General features: G+C 53.1%; 1 protein-coding gene across 1 annotated transcript in view; it reads right to left on the bottom strand.

The window, feature by feature from the left end:
* Positions 1-230: 230 nt before the first annotated feature.
* The window catches only part of DSCAML1 (DS cell adhesion molecule like 1), a 379,006-nt gene continuing 360,962 nt past the window's right edge, over positions 231-18,274 (bottom strand). Inside the window, exons 21-33 of the mRNA XM_055273293.1 lie at positions 16,542-16,695; positions 12,438-12,555; positions 11,888-12,051; positions 11,514-11,612; positions 10,373-10,561; positions 9,607-9,894; positions 8,132-8,287; positions 5,891-5,921; positions 5,587-5,705; positions 4,805-4,957; positions 3,990-4,184; positions 3,182-3,493; positions 231-1,262 (exon numbers count right to left, since the gene is read on the bottom strand). Of these exons, the coding sequence (XP_055129268.1) occupies positions 787-1,262; positions 3,182-3,493; positions 3,990-4,184; positions 4,805-4,957; positions 5,587-5,705; positions 5,891-5,921; positions 8,132-8,287; positions 9,607-9,894; positions 10,373-10,561; positions 11,514-11,612; positions 11,888-12,051; positions 12,438-12,555; positions 16,542-16,695 (2,454 nt within the window). The 3' untranslated portion in view covers positions 231-786. The remainder of the gene's footprint in view (positions 1,263-3,181; positions 3,494-3,989; positions 4,185-4,804; positions 4,958-5,586; positions 5,706-5,890; positions 5,922-8,131; positions 8,288-9,606; positions 9,895-10,372; positions 10,562-11,513; positions 11,613-11,887; positions 12,052-12,437; positions 12,556-16,541; positions 16,696-18,274) is intronic.

Here is an 18,274-nt window from a genome sequence, read left to right on the forward strand (position 1 = left end):
GTTTAGGAGTTTGCACGAAGCCACCGACCTAGTTCCCCTTGCGGGCCCAGCACAGCTCTGAGAACAGAAGAGGAGGAACCTGGGCTAATTGCAAGCCTTTAAAAGTCTTAGAGCACTGAGCCAAAGCCCAGGCTTCTCACAAAGTCTCTTTATGAGAAACAGGTAGCCTGGGATCGGGGTCTCTCCTCCCTCCCCGCTGGCCCTCGCCAGATGGGAAAAAAGCCACCACATAGAAACATAACCTTTATTGCACACGGCGCTGGGTCTTTTTTCATAGAAAAAGGTATTAACACATAAGCATCTGCAAATTGAAGCAACTCCTGGTTTTCTTGGAACAGTAAAATCGCATGCAGTGTCTCTGAGTTGGGATTTTGGTCTTTGTCAAAACCACCTAGATTGGGGGGAGGGTGAGGAGGAGGGAAAAAAATTGCTGAGTCTTTGTGCCTCTGTCTCAAAATAGGGTGAGAGAAATATATAGATATATAGCTTGTGGACGCGTTCCTGTCTGTCTATATATGTATATATGTCTCCACACATATTTTGTGGGGTGGGGGATTTGACTTGTACTGTCAAATTCTTTGTGCCCTGGCTTCATGGAGAAGAAGAAAATAGTTTCATTTGTACAAAAGAGTTCTATGTACAGGCGTTCATGATTGGGGGTTTTTGTTTTGTCGTTGGTTGGTTTTTGTCTGTCAGTTGAATATAAATAATGCAGAAAAACAGCCGAGCTGGCGTGTGGGGCTGCGGCACCGCGTGGCCCAGGTGTGGCTGCTCTTCCTGCTGGCCCTACACCAGGGTGTAGGATTTGGAGTAGGCCCCGGCCCCCTGCTTCTGAGACCTCCCTACCCCCGACGTGCTCATCTCGAGAAGCGAGTCCCTGGAGCCCCCCATTTTGGTGTGTGGGCCCCCGGCTCGTGGAGGCTCAGTGCTGGGGGCCGGAGGGGCAGCGCTGGGGGCGGTGGGGGGCTCAGCAGGGGTGGGGCCGGGGGCTGGGGGGGCTGTGCCGGCTGGGGGTGCTGGCATGGCCAGAGTCCTCTGAGGTAAGGTGGCTGTGGAGGCGGCAGCAGGGGCCCCTGGGTGGGGGAGGCCCAAGGGCTTGCTGGCAGGGTCCAGGGTCAGATGGCGAGCCTGGGTGTGGTAGGTTCGAGCCAGGTTCCGGATGGAGGCCTCACGAGGTGGGACCACGGGGCAGGGCTCACGTCCATCTGCCTTTCGAAAGAAGGCCTCTGACTTGGCATACAGGGGCAGGTTGCAGTAGTCGCCTGGAATCACAGAGGCAGAAGATGTTAGAGGCAGAGGCCTCTGGAAGCAGCTCGTTCAGCCCCCACCCCATCGCCTGCCCCCAGTCTTCTCTCTGATCTGGCATAGGGGCCCCTCCACTGGGGGGCAATAAAGAGTAGTGGAAAGGTCGGGTACTTGGCCTTTCTGAGCCTTCGTTTCCTTATCTGTGAAATCGGGATGATCTTACTTCCCCACAGGATTATTGTGAGGAGTGAATGAGATGAGGGAGGTAAAGTGCTTTGCTACAGTGCCTGGTGCAGATAACAGCTGCCCAATACATAGATGCTTGTTGTTCAATGGTCACTAGAGGCTGGTCAGCTTCCGGTAGTGGAGAGCTCACTACTGCTAAGGACAAAGGTGTCCTAACGACTCTGGCTGGTAGAAAGCTTTTCTTTACCCTGAGGAGGAAAGGAATATCATTCTCTGTCGCCTCCCCACCATGGAGCCTGGTTCTGTTCTCTGAGGTCTCACAGAGTAAGGCATCCCCCTTTTTCCCATAGCAGCCTTCCAGATGTTTGAAGTCAGCTACATGTCCCCTCTCCTCCCCCTTGGTCCCCTCTTCTCCAGGTGGAAAGTTCCTAATTTCTTTTTTTTTTTTTTTTGAGACGGAATCTCGCTCTGTCATCCAGGCTGGAGTGCAGTGGCACGATCTCGGCTCACTGCAACCTCTGCTTCCCGAGTAGCTGGGATTACAGGCATGTGCCACCACGCCCAGCTAATTTCCGTATTGTTTATTAGAGACGGGGTTTTGCCATGTTGGCCAGGCTGGTCTGGAACTCCTGACCTCAGGTGATCTGCCTGCCTTGGCCTCTCAAAGTGCTGGTATTACAGGCGTGAGCCGCTGTGCCCAACCTAGTTCCTTATTTCTTAAACTGCCTCCATGTGACTTGCTTCTAAGACCTTCGCCACCTGACCCCCCGTGCTCCATGGACACCCTGCCTGCAAATGGGCCTCTTCCCCCGGGGAGCTGGGCCAGGCATTTTCCTTAGATTTTCTTATTGAATCCTCACGACAGCCCCTAGGATTGGTTAATACCTGTCTGTACTTTGCAAGTGAGGAAACTGAGGTTCAGAGAGATTAAATCATTTGCCTAAATTTGCACAGCCAAAAGGGGTGGGGGTGTCATTCAGGGTCACAGTCTCCACAGTCTTTCCATTGCTCCAGGCTCTTCATTCCATGACCCAGAGAGCCCTACCCCCTGCCTCAGTTAGCATGGCCAGTGCTAAGCAGACCAGACTGCATTGTTTGATAGTCTGGGCTTTGCATGCTGTGACCCCAGCATCTGCTGATGGACTCCCCCTGGTGATCCTAGCCCTGCCCTGCCAGCCTCTAAGGACATATGCTCTGGCCAGGCCCCTGGGGTCAGGTGGTTCCCAGCCAGGCCAGGTCACTGCCTACCGAGAGGTATGACCATGGTGGGTGGAGTTGCCAGGATTGTTTGTTTGGGTCTGGATTAAATTCAAACAGCATTGAGAACAGAGGCCCTTGGGCAGCTGACCCTGAAGGGATCTGTTTCCATCCTGGCACAGCTTCAGATTAAGGGGATGCTCACTATTGAATGAATGAGGCCTTACAACATGCTGGAGATGTATATCATTTCTAATGCCCATTATGACAATGCAAAGTAGATACTATCGTTGGTATTTTACAAATGAGAAACTTAAGGCCACAGAGGTTAAATGACTTGCTCAAGGCCACAGACATAGGAAGAGGTTAAGCCAGGATGTGGGCCCCGATCTGCCTGCTCCTAAGTCCTTGCTGTTGGTACCACCCTGCACTGCCAAGGAGCCAAGCTGGGCTGGCAGGATCCTGGTGCTGGCAGGACTAGATCTAGCCAGGGCTCATGGGGCTGGGGCCAGGGGGCGGGGAGCACTGCCTGGGAGGTGGTCTGAGCACTCACTCTTGTTGGCCCGGTGAGGGATGGGCACAGCCACGTTTTTGCCCCGGTCCGCATCCTGGGGCTTGGGTGGTGAGGCGGTGAAACGGCAGATGCCAGGCTCTGAGGGTGTGCTCATGGACGTCATGCTGTCAGCGTTCTCGTTGGTGCCTGTGGTCATCTGGTCAGAGGAACTGTCAGAGATGAAGCACTCGGTGATCTCAAACTTGGCGTGCTGCAGCTGCTCCTCCAGCTTGGCATGCTCATAGGCCCGGGCCAGCTCCTCGTAGGTGGAAGAGGCACTCTCAGTGGACACCATGCTGTTCCTTCCTTTGTCTGGGGAGTTCAGAGGAAAGGGGTGGGTTATGGGGAGAAGGGTATAAGTGAGACTGAGCACTTCCCCTGCCCGTAACCCCAGCAGCCATCTGGAAGTCTGGCCATGGAGGGCAACAGGCTGAGAAGATCCTGTGAAGGTGGCAGTGGTGGCAGAAGTAGGATCTTTGGCTCATGAAGGGCAGAACATCTTTCATTCTTGAAGATAAGCAACCATCCCCTGGAACATTCAGCCCTTTCTCCAATGAACATCATGTGTACCATTTTCTCTGACAATTTTTGGGAAAGCAAAATTAACTCCCTGACCAAGTAGAGCTCGGTGAAGTCAAGTGTTTTTGTCCCAGCTGCACAGTGGGTCAGTGACCAGCTAGACATGAAACTGACTCATGCCTTGGGCCTCATGAGCTGGTGGGTAGAAGCTGGGAAGAATAGAAGGTGAAGGTGAATGATGGGGAACTAGGGAGAGATGATCAGGATGCCAGCAGGGCCTTAGGCACACCTGTGTCCTGGGACAGGCTGGCACTGTAGCTGTCACTCTCAGTGACCGTGACACCATGCTGGGAGCCCACGGTGCGCCAGTCAGAGGTGAGGGTGCGGGCGGGTGTGGAGGCCTGGCACTTGGTCAGGGTCCACTGGCTTGAGTACCGGTTCCGGGTGCTGTGGGCTGACTTCACATTCTTCCTGGACACTGGATCTGCACAGACAGAAGCAAGAAATTGCATCCTCCAACCAAAGGCACCCAGGCTTGGGCAGCTGGCACTTACCAGAAAGGGCAGGGGGGAGCAAGGGAAGAGGCAGACGCAGCCACAGAAGCTCCCTTGGGAATGCTGCCTTTCCTAACCTCATCGTTGTCCCCAGAGGAGAAGAGCAATCGAGTCAAGGTGTGGGGGCAGTGGAGGGCATTCTCCCCACCCACCCCATCTTTTCCTTCCACCTGGGGGAGAATGTGATGTCCTTTCCTGCTGCCTCCTGACTGCCCATTCATTCCCTACAGTCCTTGATGTGTTCTATCCTATGTCCAGATACACAGTGCTAGAGATAGAAAGACCCTTGGAGAACATGAATACCCAATACTCTAAAAAATTCCTAGGTAAGGAAACAGGCCCAGAGAGATAAAGTTAGTGATACGTGCAAGGTCACAGTTTGTAAATCTGCAATTGAGGTCTCCAGACGCTAATTCTAGTGCTTTCCATTTTTCCATTCTATTCCATTACGCTCCCTCTTCCCTTTTAAAAAAAACACTACCTCTGTGTCATGCTATGCCCAAGCCACCCTGGGTGGGAAGAGGGCTGTCTCCCTGGGGATAATGCATACTGGTTCCTGGCCGGATGTCAGACATGTCGATGAGGGGTCCTGTGCTCTGGATGAGGGCTGGGTGGTGCAAGGAGACGCCAGTACAGAAGCTCTGTGGGTTGACAGCTTGGCTGAACTCAGCATCTGTCACAGGGATGGTGGCCTTGTCATCTCCTGGGGAAAGAAAGACAATTACTAGGAGTCCTTTACAATTGTTTTTTAAAGCTCTTTTGGACGTGACTGAAGTTCTCTTTGTCTTTATCCAATGTGTTTTTTGTTTGTGGATTTGTTTGTTTTTTTGAGACAGGGTCTCACTCTTTTGGCCAGGCTTAATTGTGATCATTGCTCACTGCAGCTGCCTCAATCTCCTGGGCTCAAGCTATCCTCCTACCTCAACCTCCCGAGTAGTTGAGACTACAGGATGCGTCACCATGCCTGGCTATTTTTTTTTTTATGGTAGAAATGGGATCTCACTATGTTGCCCAGGCTGGTCTTGAACTTCTGGCCTCAAGTGATCCTCCCTCCTTGGCCTCCCAAAGTGCTGGGATAACAGGCATGACCCACCACACCCAGGCTTTATCCAATGTTGAATCACAGAAAGGCCAGCAATCTCCTCCATTGGACAGAGGAGGAAACTTAGCCCTTGAGAGAAGCCACAGTGAGTTCTAAGGTTGTTGAGTGGTTGATGGGGCTACTGCCAGAACCCTGGGCACTGCCATGAGGGCTGGTGTTTGACTTCCATGGGTTGTAGCCTAGGGAAGCACACCCAGCAGGACAGGGAGCTTGTGGCACCTGTCACTCACCCAGCTGCTTGATGCCTTCTTTGTCCTCGATGAGCAGCTGGACCCTGGGGATGTCAATGTGTAGCCGTGGGCCCTGGGGTGGCCCTTTCACAGGGGTGTCAAAGCTTCTATTGTTCTTGCTGTGGGGAGAAAGACTGGAGGTGAGTGGCTCAGCAGCCATAAGGGGTTGGGGGAGGGGGCTTTGCAGGACAGTGGGATCTTAGAAGCCTGTCTCCTATTCTGGGAGTTCAGAGTGAGGCTCCTGAGTCCTCCTCAGGGGAGAGGGGAGAAGGCAGGAGAAAGGAAACAGCTTGGTGATACCCACCTTATCAACATTTCTGCCAAACTCTTTGCATCTGCAAAACAGTAGAGGGAGAGGAGGGCTGGGTGAGAATGAAGTTTGAACAGGATGACAATGGGAGAGGCATGGGAAACAAGGTGGAGAATTCCTTAAAATGGGGCCAGGGCTGGTCTCCTAAGAAGCAGAAGGAGAAATATAAGGACCTACAAAACAGCCCAAAACATGACGCGGTTTCACTGCTCCAAATTCAGGATTTGGCTCAGGTCTGTTTTCCTTTCTTCAAATTTTATCTAATCGAGAGAACCTTCCCAAAGCACTGGGGGCATAGCAAGTGCCTCATCTGCTTCATGAATTGACTCTACTTAAACACAACACCATAACAGGCTGGAAATGGGTATCAGTGGAAGGTTTATCCTCAGTTATATCTTGGGGAGAGGAGAGAGTGGAGGATGTAGTAGAGGTGGTCAACGGGAAGCCCCAGATGATTAAACTCTCATATCAACCAAGAGGCTTCACTTCCTCCTCTGGGGCCTCTGTCCCCAAAAAGTCCATGGGTGGATTTTGGGGCCCCTGCTTTGTCTCAGAGGAGCCTTGAATAGGATCAGGACTCTCAGGTTAGGAATTTGGAAGAGAGAAGAATTAAAGGGCCTAGTTAATTTATTAGACCCCTGATAGCTGAGAATGAGCTGTCAGAATGAATCCCAATAGCTGTATGCATGCATCCAACCATCTAATTGTCTGGCTATCCATTCACCCATCCATTGATCCATCCATCCATCCATTCATTCACTGATCTAGCCATCCATCCATCTAACCATCTACCATCCAATTATCCATTCATCCATCCAACCATTAATTCATCATCCACCTATTCAACCATCCATCTTTCTGTCTATCCGTCCGCCCATTGATTCAACCAGTAATCCATTCAACCATCCACTCATGCATTCAACATCCATTCAATCATTCTTATATTTATATATTAAACCTTATATCCAACCACTCCTTTAACCTTTCATCCAATCATTCCACAATTCCAATAGTTTTTCCATCCAGCCATCCATCCATCTTGTCATCCATCGATCTATCAGAATAGTCATCCATCCACCCAAGCATCTGTTCAATCATCTACCCATCTGTTCAACTATTCATATAATCATTATCTGGCCATTCAACAATCCATCAATTTATCCATCCATACACCCATCTATTCATTCAGCCTTTTATTCAACTATCCTTACACCCAGCCATCTATTCAGCCATCCAACCATCCTTCTATCTATACATCCTTCCATTCAACCATTTATTCAGTGATCCATTCAACCATCCAACCATGTAACTACTCACCCATCTAGTCATTCAATTATCCACCCAATCATCCATCCATCCATCCATCCATCCATCCTTCCTTCCTTCCATCCATCCATCCATCCATCCATCCATCCATCCATCCATCCAATCATCAACCATCCATTGAACCATGTATTCATCCATTTACCCAATTCCTGAACAAAATAGGGAGCATTAGTCATTCTCTTTTCTGTGCTACTATTGTCTCCTGGCTCCTCACATTAGATGATAAACTCTGTAAGAGTATGGCTTGGCCATTCTTTATTGATCTCTGTAGTCTTGCAGTATCTATGATGAAGCAGACTCAATAAAAGTTTTCCAAATAAGTGAAAGTATATTTATGAAGCAACTAGTAGGTGCCAGACACTGTATTAGGCTGTGGGAAAACTGAGGTAAATCAGAACCATTCACAGTAGACTGTGGTATCAGGTAATGGAAAAAGGGGATAATATTCAAAATATTTAACACCTGACATGGTGCAGAAACTGTCCACTTAGAACTGAGCATTGTCCTAGAGACTACCTGCAGGTCTATTCTTTAGTGGATGGGTCCTAGGAAAGTTGCAGGGATCCCGTGAGAGGGGATGAAGCATCCAGTGTGGAAAGGAGCAACATCTGTTTACCAACCAACATGGAAATGTTTAAATATTTAACAATCAACATGGCTTTACCAGTGTGTACCTCTAAATATTAGCCCTGATTGGGGCAGGCACAAAGTCTTGGGGGCATAGAGGAGGAAGTGGTGAACGAAACCTTCTGAACTAAGGAGGTTTCAGAAAGTTTGAGTGGCTGCTCCTCCTTCAAGGGGACACAGGCACTCTGTATCATCCAGATGGTGCTGTGATCCAGTGAAGTGGGGACAATGTGGCTGAGAGCCAACACCCCCTCCTGGAAGGCCCATAGGAAGCTCCCCCACCTCGGAGTCGCTTCAGCCGTTTCTCCTTCCTCTTCTTGCGTACAATGAAGAGCAGTGCCACCCCCAGTGTGGCCAGGATGACAGGGCAGCCGATGGTGAACAGCTTCTTCACATCGTCCCCTTCACCTTGAGCAGACTTGATGGGTGGAATGGTGCCTGAATGAGGGCAAATAATAGAATTAGATATCCCTTATGAGCCAGGTACTGTGCAGAACATCTCATGGGTGGGGTAGTCCTCTGACCTCTCTTGCTGCCCTTGGGCTCTGACCTCCACCTCCTGGCACAGAACCCTGGACTTCCCCTCTGCTCCCCAAATTCTGGTCCTATCAGGACAGCCATGAACAGTTGCGTAGTTTTAATATTGCATTATATTAACAACTTCCTGGTACTGTTGTAGAATTAGCCTAAAGTCTCCTGGAGTTAGTCTCTCGCATGTTGGAGTTCAGTGCTCATTCCTAGAGAGTGGATTGATGGGCTTAAATTCTCACATCCAGCTGGGATGGGGAGAACAAAGGGTGAAGCATAGTAGGGAGAAGTCAGGGCAGTGGACACTGGGTTCTCTTCCCCAGATGGAGACAAAAACCACTACAAACCCTATATTCTCTCTCTGCTCACCCCTCCCGGGGGCCATATCCGTTAACCCGGGGCTCCTGTGGGGAAGCATGGCAAGTTCTCCTGCTGACATAACCCTCTGCCAAGCCCTGATCCTTGCCTGTTTCAGAGCTTTGCTTAAGAGTCACCTCCTTCATGAGGCCTTCCTTGCTTGAGTCCATCCGCTTCTAATACTGCTTTTATTCTGTTTCCTTAACACATAGGTAGACTTGTGACAGTGGGCTTCTATGAATTCAGCCTTCCATGTTCCTTCAGTGGATGTGTGTGTGTGTGTGTGTGTGGATGTGTGCATGTGTATATGTATCCCTATGTGGCAGATGCAGTTAGGAACTGGTAGTATGCCTTTTCTGTGGATCCTGGAGTCTCCATGTTCAAAAAGATGGTGGCCACTCAACCCTCGCAGGACTCCAAGAGAGCAAGAAACAAATCAGTACAGGGTTAAGCCACCAGGTTTGGTATTTGCGACTGCAGCATAGGCTGTTCCCTCCTGGCTACTACTCCATATCAGCAGAAAGTTCTTAGAGGTCAGGACCTCAACTATACCTCTACCTCCCTTGTCACCTCCCTGAAACAATGCACAGTGATTGAAGACTGCAGCTTCAAAGACTCTCCATCTTTGGTGTTACTGACATATGTATCTGTCCATCTGCAGTGGCCATTGGTGCATCTGCCCGCTTACCTGGCTTCAACAAACCTGAGGTCCCCTTTGTCAGCCCCTTCACCTGCGGGCTAGCATTTCCCCCACCTGCATTCCTGCCTGTTTTTCTCTTTGTCTGTCTCTTTATGTATCTGCCACTCTGCCCACTTCCTTCGCACCACCCTGCTCCAGCCTCTGTGCCATCCCTTCCACCCTTGCAACTCACTGCCGTCGTAGTCCAGGGTGGCGAACTGGGCCGTCTCATTGCCGCAGCCGGCGCTGTTGCAAGCCCTCATGCGCAGCTCGTACCACGTGGCCTCTCGCAGTTCCGTCAGAAACACCTCCCCGGAGCTGTTGGCCCGGAGGCCCTGCCAGGCCCAGGTCCCCTTGGGCCGGTACTCCAGAACGATGGCTGTGATAGGGCAGCCCCCATTGTTCCAGCCCTGCAGGTTAAGCCGAGCATGCGTGGAGTTGATGTGGGTGAAGAGGTGTTGGTCTTTGCTGAAGGAGGGCTCTGGCAGGCCGGAGGGAGAGAGAGAGGTTAGAGACTCGGGGGGAGGCAGGACTGGGCTGGGCTGGAAAGGATTTCCCTGGGGCAGCTGGGATGGCAGTGGCTCCAGGAGAATCCATGTTTGGCACAGATGGGATGGGGAAGCCCCAGGGCACAGAGGAGGAAGAGGAGGGGAGGGAGGAGAGGGAAGAAAAGGGCAGGGCCTGGAGAGAGGCCTCAGCAGAGGAGGAAGGGAGCTGGGAAGAGGCAGAGGAATGCCACCTTCGGCCACCCGGTGGGGAAGTGGAACTAGCTTTTCCTAATGAGATCCATCAGGACACTGTGGTGACGGGAAGGAGGCTGAGGCTCCTCTCTTCAGCCTCCCTGCATCCCTGGACCCCTCCTTCCCCACCCCAGCCGCCTTACACCCCATACCTAGCCCCTCTAGCCCACCCTCCCTGGGCCTGTCACTCCTTCCCTGCCCCGGTGGCCTGGGCCTCACCCCGCCCGTGGGTCTTGGCCTCGATGATCTCGCTGATGCGCCCAGAGCCCACGCTGTTCTTGGCTGCCAGCTTCACCTTGTACCACGTGCCACACTTGAGGCTGTCCAGCTTGAAGGAGCGCTCGCTGGAGCTGATGAACACGTCCTTCCACTCCTCGCTGTTGTCCACTGAGTACTGTAGCACGAAGCCTGTGGTGAGTAGGCCTGATTCAGGTGGGGGCAGGGCAGGGCAAGGCAGCAGAAGCCCAGTCTCGGGTACCCCAACAGGGGGGCTGGGCTCCAGGCAGGGGGCAGAGTCAGGCCTTTGGTCATTGGAACAGGCATATGCTCCTTAGAAGCAAAATTGGAAGGATCAGCCCCAGTCAACTCTCTATATTAAACTAACCAATCGACACAACACTGTAAGGGCCTTGGGTCCAGCCCCTGGGCAGGTTTGACGCTGTCACTTTGGCTGTAGTGTTAGGGGTTAGTGGCAGGTTCGGGAGGGGAGAAAACCAGAGTTGTGAGGCTCGCAAGGGGTCCTGTCTAGACCTTCACTACTCCGTGCATGGCCCCCTGAGCAGCAGGCTCAGTAGCACCTGGGGCGTGTTAGAAAGGCAGGTCCCTATACCTAATGCTAAATGACGAGTTAATGGGTGCAGCACACCAACATGGCACATGTATACATATGTAACAAACCTGCACGTTGTGTACACGTACCCTAAAACTTAAAGTATAATAATAATAATATAAATAAATAAATAAAAAAAGGCAGGTCCTCAGCCCCAGCCCAGAGCGCTGAGTCAGAACTGCATTGTTACAAGGCCCCTTGGTGACGCAGTCACACACTCACACTTGGAAAGCACTGATCTAGTCCATTTGTCTACTTTGACAGATTGGGAAACCCAGACTCAGAGAGGGAAACAGCCTACTCCAGGGTCACACAGCTCACAAGTGGCATTGGAGGGGCGGGCGTACTAAATCCCGGATGCCTGGGCCATTGCAGTTCCCTTGGCACTTGAGTGACTTCCTTGTGGGTCACTCAGCCCCCAGATCATTTCTGCCATTTGGAGACAAATGGCAGAAGTGGGTGAAGCCCCTTCCCTGCCCCGGGCCCAGAATTCCTTCCCCTATCTTCCCCCACATCCAGACCTCTCCTCACCTCGGATGGAGCTGCCCCCATTGTCACCTGGAATCCAGGTCAGGGTGATGGACGAAGCTGAGGTTTTGGAGACAGTGAGGCGGGGCTGGTCCGGGGGAACTGTGAGGGGAAAGCCACCATCCCTTAGCACAGGGGTGGACCCTGTGATGGGGTGTGGGGGTCCCCCCGTGACGGGAAGGTGCTGGCTCTCCCACACCCTCACTCCCACTCCCCAGCTCTCCTGCTTCCCCTTCCACGTGCACCACTGTTTCCCCAAAGGTCTGTCTGTCCCTTGGTTTGTCTTCTTCCATTCGATGACCGTCTTGCATGATGGAATCCCTACCCTCTCTCCATCCCTGTCCCCACCCGGGGTCACCTGCCTCACAGAGCCTCACCTTGCACCAGAAGGTTGACGATGATGGTGTCAAAGCCACCGGTGTTGGTGGCTGTGCAGGTGTAGTAGCCAGAGTCCTCAGCCTTCACTGCACGCAGTAGCAGTGTGCCGTTGGTGTGGATGAGCCGGTGCCCATCCATGGACACTGGAATGGCCGAGTCTTCACTGCCAGGGGCGAGGATGGAGTGGGTGGGTCATGTCAAGCACCCCTTCGTCCTGAGGCCCTCCCCCCCGTGTGTGACAAAGAGCTGGGGGTGGAAGGAGGCTCGCCAGGGGACGCGGGGTTCTTGGGGCTTTGCTCAGCACTCCCTGGGGGTATGAGGTAACCCGGCGTCTTTAACCATCCGGGGAAGGGAGGTCCTTGGCTCCCAAGAGGGGAGCCAGAGGGCCAGGCCTGCTTGAGAGAGCAGTAGCAGTACACCCTGCAGGGCCTCTATAGGCCTGAAGGCAACCGGGTCACCAGGAAGGAGGGCCCCAGACTCTCCTCTACACCGCTGTTCTACTATATCCCTCTTTGGGGCCACCCATTCCTCCAGTGTCCCAACACCCACCTGTCCTTGGTCCACTTCACAGCAGGGGCTGGATCTCCCACTGAATTGCAAGGCAGCCGAACATCTTTCATCCAAGGTGTCGTCACGGTGCCCCCAAAGGAGATGATCTTTGCTGGGGCTACAGGGAGGAGAGGATGAGGGCCACGCCATTTCTACCCCTGCACAATATCCTGGCCTCCGTCCTTAGGGCCCCCTGGATTTACAGTTCAAATCCTCCCTCCCTGATCTGACCTCCACCTTGGGCTTTTGGTGTGGGGTGAGTGTCAGGGAATATTGACTGGGAGACATGGACTCAGGAAACATTGATGAAATACCAGTTATGGTCAGGATCACATGAGGCTCTGAGGATTCAAAAAATGAGTATGATTTATTCCCTGTCCTCATGTTGATCACCATCCAAGATGGAGACAGATACTTAAGGAAAAATTATAACAGGCAAAATGCTATGGTAGGTGCAGGCACGAGGAAGCCTAGGGGTGTAAGGCAGGGGGAATGAATGCCACCCAAAAGTGGGCGGTGGAGGCAGCGGCCGGGAACAGCATCTGGAATTGGAAGCTCTGACTTGAAGGCTAAGAAAGACTTCATAAGCAGGGAAGGAGACACATGTCAAGAAGAGGGAATAGCACTAAGCAGGGACATGGAGATCTGAAGCTCATGGCAGGTGTGAGGGTTTGCAAATACTCTGGGGTAACCAAAGCTTGAGTCCAAGGGGACGGGCAGTAGTAGAATCTCGGGGGCTTTGTTGGCAGGGCCAGGAGACTGGACTCCCTCTTAGAAAGCCGCCACCAGAGGGTTATAAGAAGTGGTGTTGGCCAGGCCTGGTGGCTCATGCCTGTAATCCCAGCACTTTGGGAGGCTGTGGCAGATGGATCACCTGAGGTTGAGGTCAGAAGTTCAAGACCAGCCTGGCCAACGTGGCGAAACCCTGTCTCTCTACTAAAAATACAAAAATTAGCCGGGCCCAATGGCAGGTGCCTGTAATCCCAGCTACTCGGGAGGTTGAGGCAAGAGAATCACTTGAACCTGGGAGGTGGAGGTTGCAGTGAGCCGAGATCATACCACTGCACTGGGTTGGGTGACAGAGCAAGACTCTGTCTTAAAAAAAAAAAAAAAAAAAAAAAAATGGTATCCTCAGCCAATTTCAGATGCATCCTGGCTGCTTGCAGAGGATAGTTTGGTGAAGGGGGTCCTGGAGGACACAGACCATGACAGGATGGTGGCCAGAATGCAGGCTGGAGGTGATGTGTAGCAGTGGGGAGATGAGGGGCTCAGAGCAAGAGCTGACAAAACTTAGGGTCTGGCTGGTTTGGGGGAAGAAAGCAGGGAGGGGAGGATGGCTCCCAGGACTCTGGCTGGGCCACCGAGGTGAGTGATGGCACCCTCATGGGAACAGGGCACACTGGAGGAGGGGCGGGCTTGGCAGGAAGGACCGGATGGCTTCACCTCACACTGAGTCCACAGTGTAGCCACAGCTGTAGCTAGACCACAGGTGGGTGTGTGTTCTGGAGCACCAGAGAGATGCCTGGACCAAAGATGCTGATCTAGGAGTCGGCAGGCGCGTTGAGGCCACAGGAGGGGATGCAGACTGACAGGGAAGTGACCAACTCTAGGATCAGCATGCACAGGCACAGAAGAGGGGACAGGAGTGTCTTGAGGGTGGTGGCGGAGGACTGGGTCAGCAGCATCACAGAAGGCGCGGGGCCACAGGTGTCCAGAGTGTGGTGGGTGGGTAAATGCATCTAGTGCCTGGGAGATTGCCAGGCCTAGATTTAAAGGAACCAAGTGCCCAGGTGCCTCAGAGAGTAGAGCAGGCCCGTGGAGCTAGGCCCTTCTTGGGTGGAGAGAGAGTGAGGGAGCAGCTGAGAGGTTCAGGTGCAGGATGTAGGGGGGCTGGGCTCCTGTGCTGGTCATGCCGGGTGCCAAGGGGCTCTCAGAGGAGGGGAGTTCTGGGGTCTGCTTGGAGCAGTGGGGGCACCAGACACCCTGGCAGAGGGGTCCACATGAAGACGGCCTCCATGGCGGGGGCAGTGAGAAGCCTGGAGGCTTTGTGGAGGTTCTCCGAGTTTCTCCAGAGATCAGATTCCAGACCTGGTTTTGCCACAGGCTGGGGTTGGCTCCCTGAATCTCTGTGTGTCTCGGTGTGTGTGCATATGTGTGTGTATGTGTGGGTGTGTGTGTGCATCTGCATGTGAGTGTGTGGATGTGTGTGTATGTGTGTGTTAGTATATATGTGTGTGCATATGCATGTGTTCATACACATGCGAGTGTGCATGTGTTAGTGTGTATGTGCATATGTGAGTGTGCACGTGTATGCATGTGTGTATGTGTGTGTATATGTGTGTGCATATGCATGTATGCAAGCATTAGTGTGTATAGTGTGTATGTGTGTGCACGTGTGTGCATGTATTAGCGTGTATAGTGTGTGCGTGTGTGTATGCATGTGCATGTATTAGTGTGTATAGGGTGTGTGTATGTGTGTGCATGTATTAGTGTGTAGTGTGTGTGCACGTGTGCATATGTGTGCATATGTGTGTGCATGTATTAGTGTGTATAGTGTGTATGCATGTGTATATGCGTGTGCATATGTGTGCATGTATTAGTGTGTAGTGTGTACACATGTGTATGCACATTAGTATGTGTATGTGCGTGAGTGAGTGTGCGGGTCTGTGTGGATAAGTGTGTGCATGTGCATATGCATGTGTTTGTGTGAGTGCATATGTGAGCGTGCAATGTGTGTGGGCGTGTGTGTGAGTGTGTGTATGGGGGAAGGGGGCAGCAGTGGTTGTCTTTCTCACCTTACAGGGCAGCTGGGAGGTGACGCTGTGTGAATGTGTTCTAGGAAGTCCATAGCTCTCTAGGACCGTGTTTATTTAATGCCCCCAGAAGAAGAGGCCAGCCTTCTGCAAAGATGCCCAGCCCTCACACTCCTGCCTCTGGGCCAGTGCCAGCTGTTCTGGAAGGGTGATAGGCTCTAGGTCCCTTCCCTTCCTGAAGAAGAGGTTGGCGGTAGGGGTAAGGGGGTGGTAGGAGGCGCTGAGGCTGTGTGGAAAGAGCCCTGACTTGGAGCTGGGAGAGCTAGCTCACTCCTTCCTGGCTGTCTTCGCAGCCCATGCTACTCTTGCCTCAGGTTGCTCAGCTGTGGAATGGGTCAACGAGCCCTGCTGGCAGGGCGGGTGGAAGCCCCTGGCCCGCTGTAGGCCCTCGATCAGATGCTGGCTGGCTCTGAGCCCGCGGCAGGGTAGGGCTGGGGCTCTTGTGTCTGGGCCAAGAGAAGCTTGAGTCGCACCGGTAGGGTGGCCAGGCTGCGCAAGCACCACCTCCTCTCATCGGGGCTGCGGTGGATAAGAGAGTGGGGGAGTGAGGAGGGGCCCAGGGAGGCCCAGCAGCAAGCAGAGGACCTGCAGTCCTGGGCTAGTTGTGGCCAGTTCCTACGCCCCAGGGACGGGCAGACACTCAGCCTTCCAGCTCTACCTGCGCGGCTGCTGCAGCTTGCCCTGGGGATGAGGCCTTGGAAGGGTCATTCCTCTGAAAAGTGGGGGTGTAACCCCCATGGCACACTCATGTCCTGGTCAGAGATTCAGTGGGGTACTCCCTAAGAGGGTCTGATTCTAGCCCAGAGCCTCGTTCACAGCACGCGCTCTGTAAAGGTCTGCGGATGGCAGGAATCCGCCATCACCCCTGCCTAGTGTTCAGTTCAGCACGGGGGCTCTCCTTTGAGCCTCAGCTGCTCTGTGGAAGCAGCACACCCCGCTGTAGCCACCTCTGGAGGAGCTGAGCATTGGGACAAAGGCCTGGCTTTGAATTGGGAGTAGAGGCGACTCCCCTTTTTTCAAGCTGGGAGTAGGGTTTGGAGTCGGGAACTGGGTGCACTCTGTCCACCAGCCCCAGGCAAGCTGGAGGCAGCCTGTTGTGAGGCTTTGCTGGAGTCAGGGGGCAGCAGAGGCCCAGTCTTGTTGTGTGCAGGAGGCAGGTGAGTGGCCAGTTCCTCATAGCCGGGTGGCAGATAAAGCGGAGCAGGCAGAGCCCCTCTCTGGGGAGAACCAGGATTCTGGAAGGGAGCTTTTGGAAGTGTTTGCCCCTCTGCCCCAGCCTCAGGTTTCTCACCCTTGCCAGCAGGCTCGATGGTCACCTTCTCGCTGCTGTTGCCCCGGCCGGCAGAGGTGACGGCGGCCACCCACAGCAGATACTGCTGACCGCGGTTTAGGTGGGCGATCCGGTAGAAGAGCTGCTCTGGACTCGTCTCATACTCGCTGGGAGCCTGCAGGGCAGAGGCAAAGAGGCTCTAAGAAGCAGAACTGGGGCCCTCCAGCCTCCAAATCTTCCTCAGTGCCCGGGGCTCAGAGGAGAGGATGGTAGGGTTGGGTGGGAGGCAGGATTCTGTCCTATTTGCCCTTTCCAAGTTTTAGAGATGCAGCGGACAGAGTGTGCCCTGGACTTGGCCCCTGGGAGCTGATGGGCCTGCCTCGTGGTGTTGCTGGGTCAGCCTCAGTTTACCTCTTTAACTGATCCACGCTCTGGCAACTGTGGCTCAGGCCAGGGGATGTGAGTGCTTTAGGTGAGGGACGGGGTAGCCAGGAGAAGGGAGAATGGGGGACAGGGGGTCCCAGGAAAGCCCTGAGGAAAGAGTCTTCAGGAAGAAGGCAAATGACTGCCTCTGCCTGATGAGGGTTGGAGACAGGCTCCTGCAGCCTGCCCTGGCTCCCAGTCACCTCCTAGCCCTGCCGTCTAATTACCACTCCTGCATTTTGCAGGCAGCATGCCTGCCCGTCCAGGGAGGAGGGGGTGGGAGAAGGAACTATGAAAGCTTTACTGGGTAGCACTTTATTAATGATTATTAGTGGTATAGATCACCATATATATTTGTAGGTTATACAAATCTATAAAATTTTTTTTTAACAAAATGACAGTTTTGACAAGTTGCCAACAAAACAATATCGGATCCCAGTGGTTTTACCAGTTGCTTTGATGAAAAGATTATGTTGCCTTGGAAACCAGAGGCTCAGATATTGAAATGAATTTGAGAAGGAGCTTTTGATAAGCGCTAGTTTGCAGACCTCCTGTCAGCCTCTTCCCTGGCACGGGTGGGATGGGACTGACTTTCATTTTATTTTATTTTTTGGTCAGCCGCGGGGAAGGGAGAGGAGGACAGCACCAGGGTCCCTTTGAAATCAGAGTGGAAGTCCAGGGAGGGAGAGCAGCCCCAGAACAGATGGGGGCCCGAGGCCAGAGGGAGCTAATAATTAGTTATCTCTGCAGTCCCGGGATGTTGCACACACACGCTCACAGGCACACACACATGTAGACGCATGCACACACGTGCCGAGGAACAGACCTCTGGGCATGTATGGGCACAGAGGGACATTCTTCATGCCCCATAGAGGGGCTGAGAGGCCCAATAACTTATAACGGGAGGAGACATCCTTTTTGGCCCCAGGCCATCTGTAGGGAAATGTTAGGGGAAAAGGCACAGGCATCTCTGCAACACACACACACAGAGCTCCGTGGCATACTCCTGCTGCCTCCCTCATGGGGGTCTGGCCTTGAATCCAGGAGGTCCCGGGGGGGCAGGTGCAGAGCCACCCTTGAGCCCTGGTGGTTGGGAAGCCCTTTCAGGCCACAGCACTCTGGGACTGGTGTGCCTATCTGTCGTTGATATGTGCTTGAAGTGTGGGGTAGCGTAGTGGCTTCAACACCCGCCCGCCCTTCCTCCTGGGCGTACAGCCCGTAAGGTTGCCCATGGTTTCTGGACACTCAGTTTTCTCTCTTGCAAACTAGGGAAGCAATACAACTCTGTCCAACCTGTGTGTGACTCAGGCACAAGGAGGCAGGGGTGTGCA

This window comes from Symphalangus syndactylus, chromosome 3 (genome assembly GCF_028878055.3).
Source record: "Symphalangus syndactylus isolate Jambi chromosome 3, NHGRI_mSymSyn1-v2.1_pri, whole genome shotgun sequence".
NCBI lineage: Eukaryota > Metazoa > Chordata > Mammalia > Primates > Hylobatidae > Symphalangus > Symphalangus syndactylus.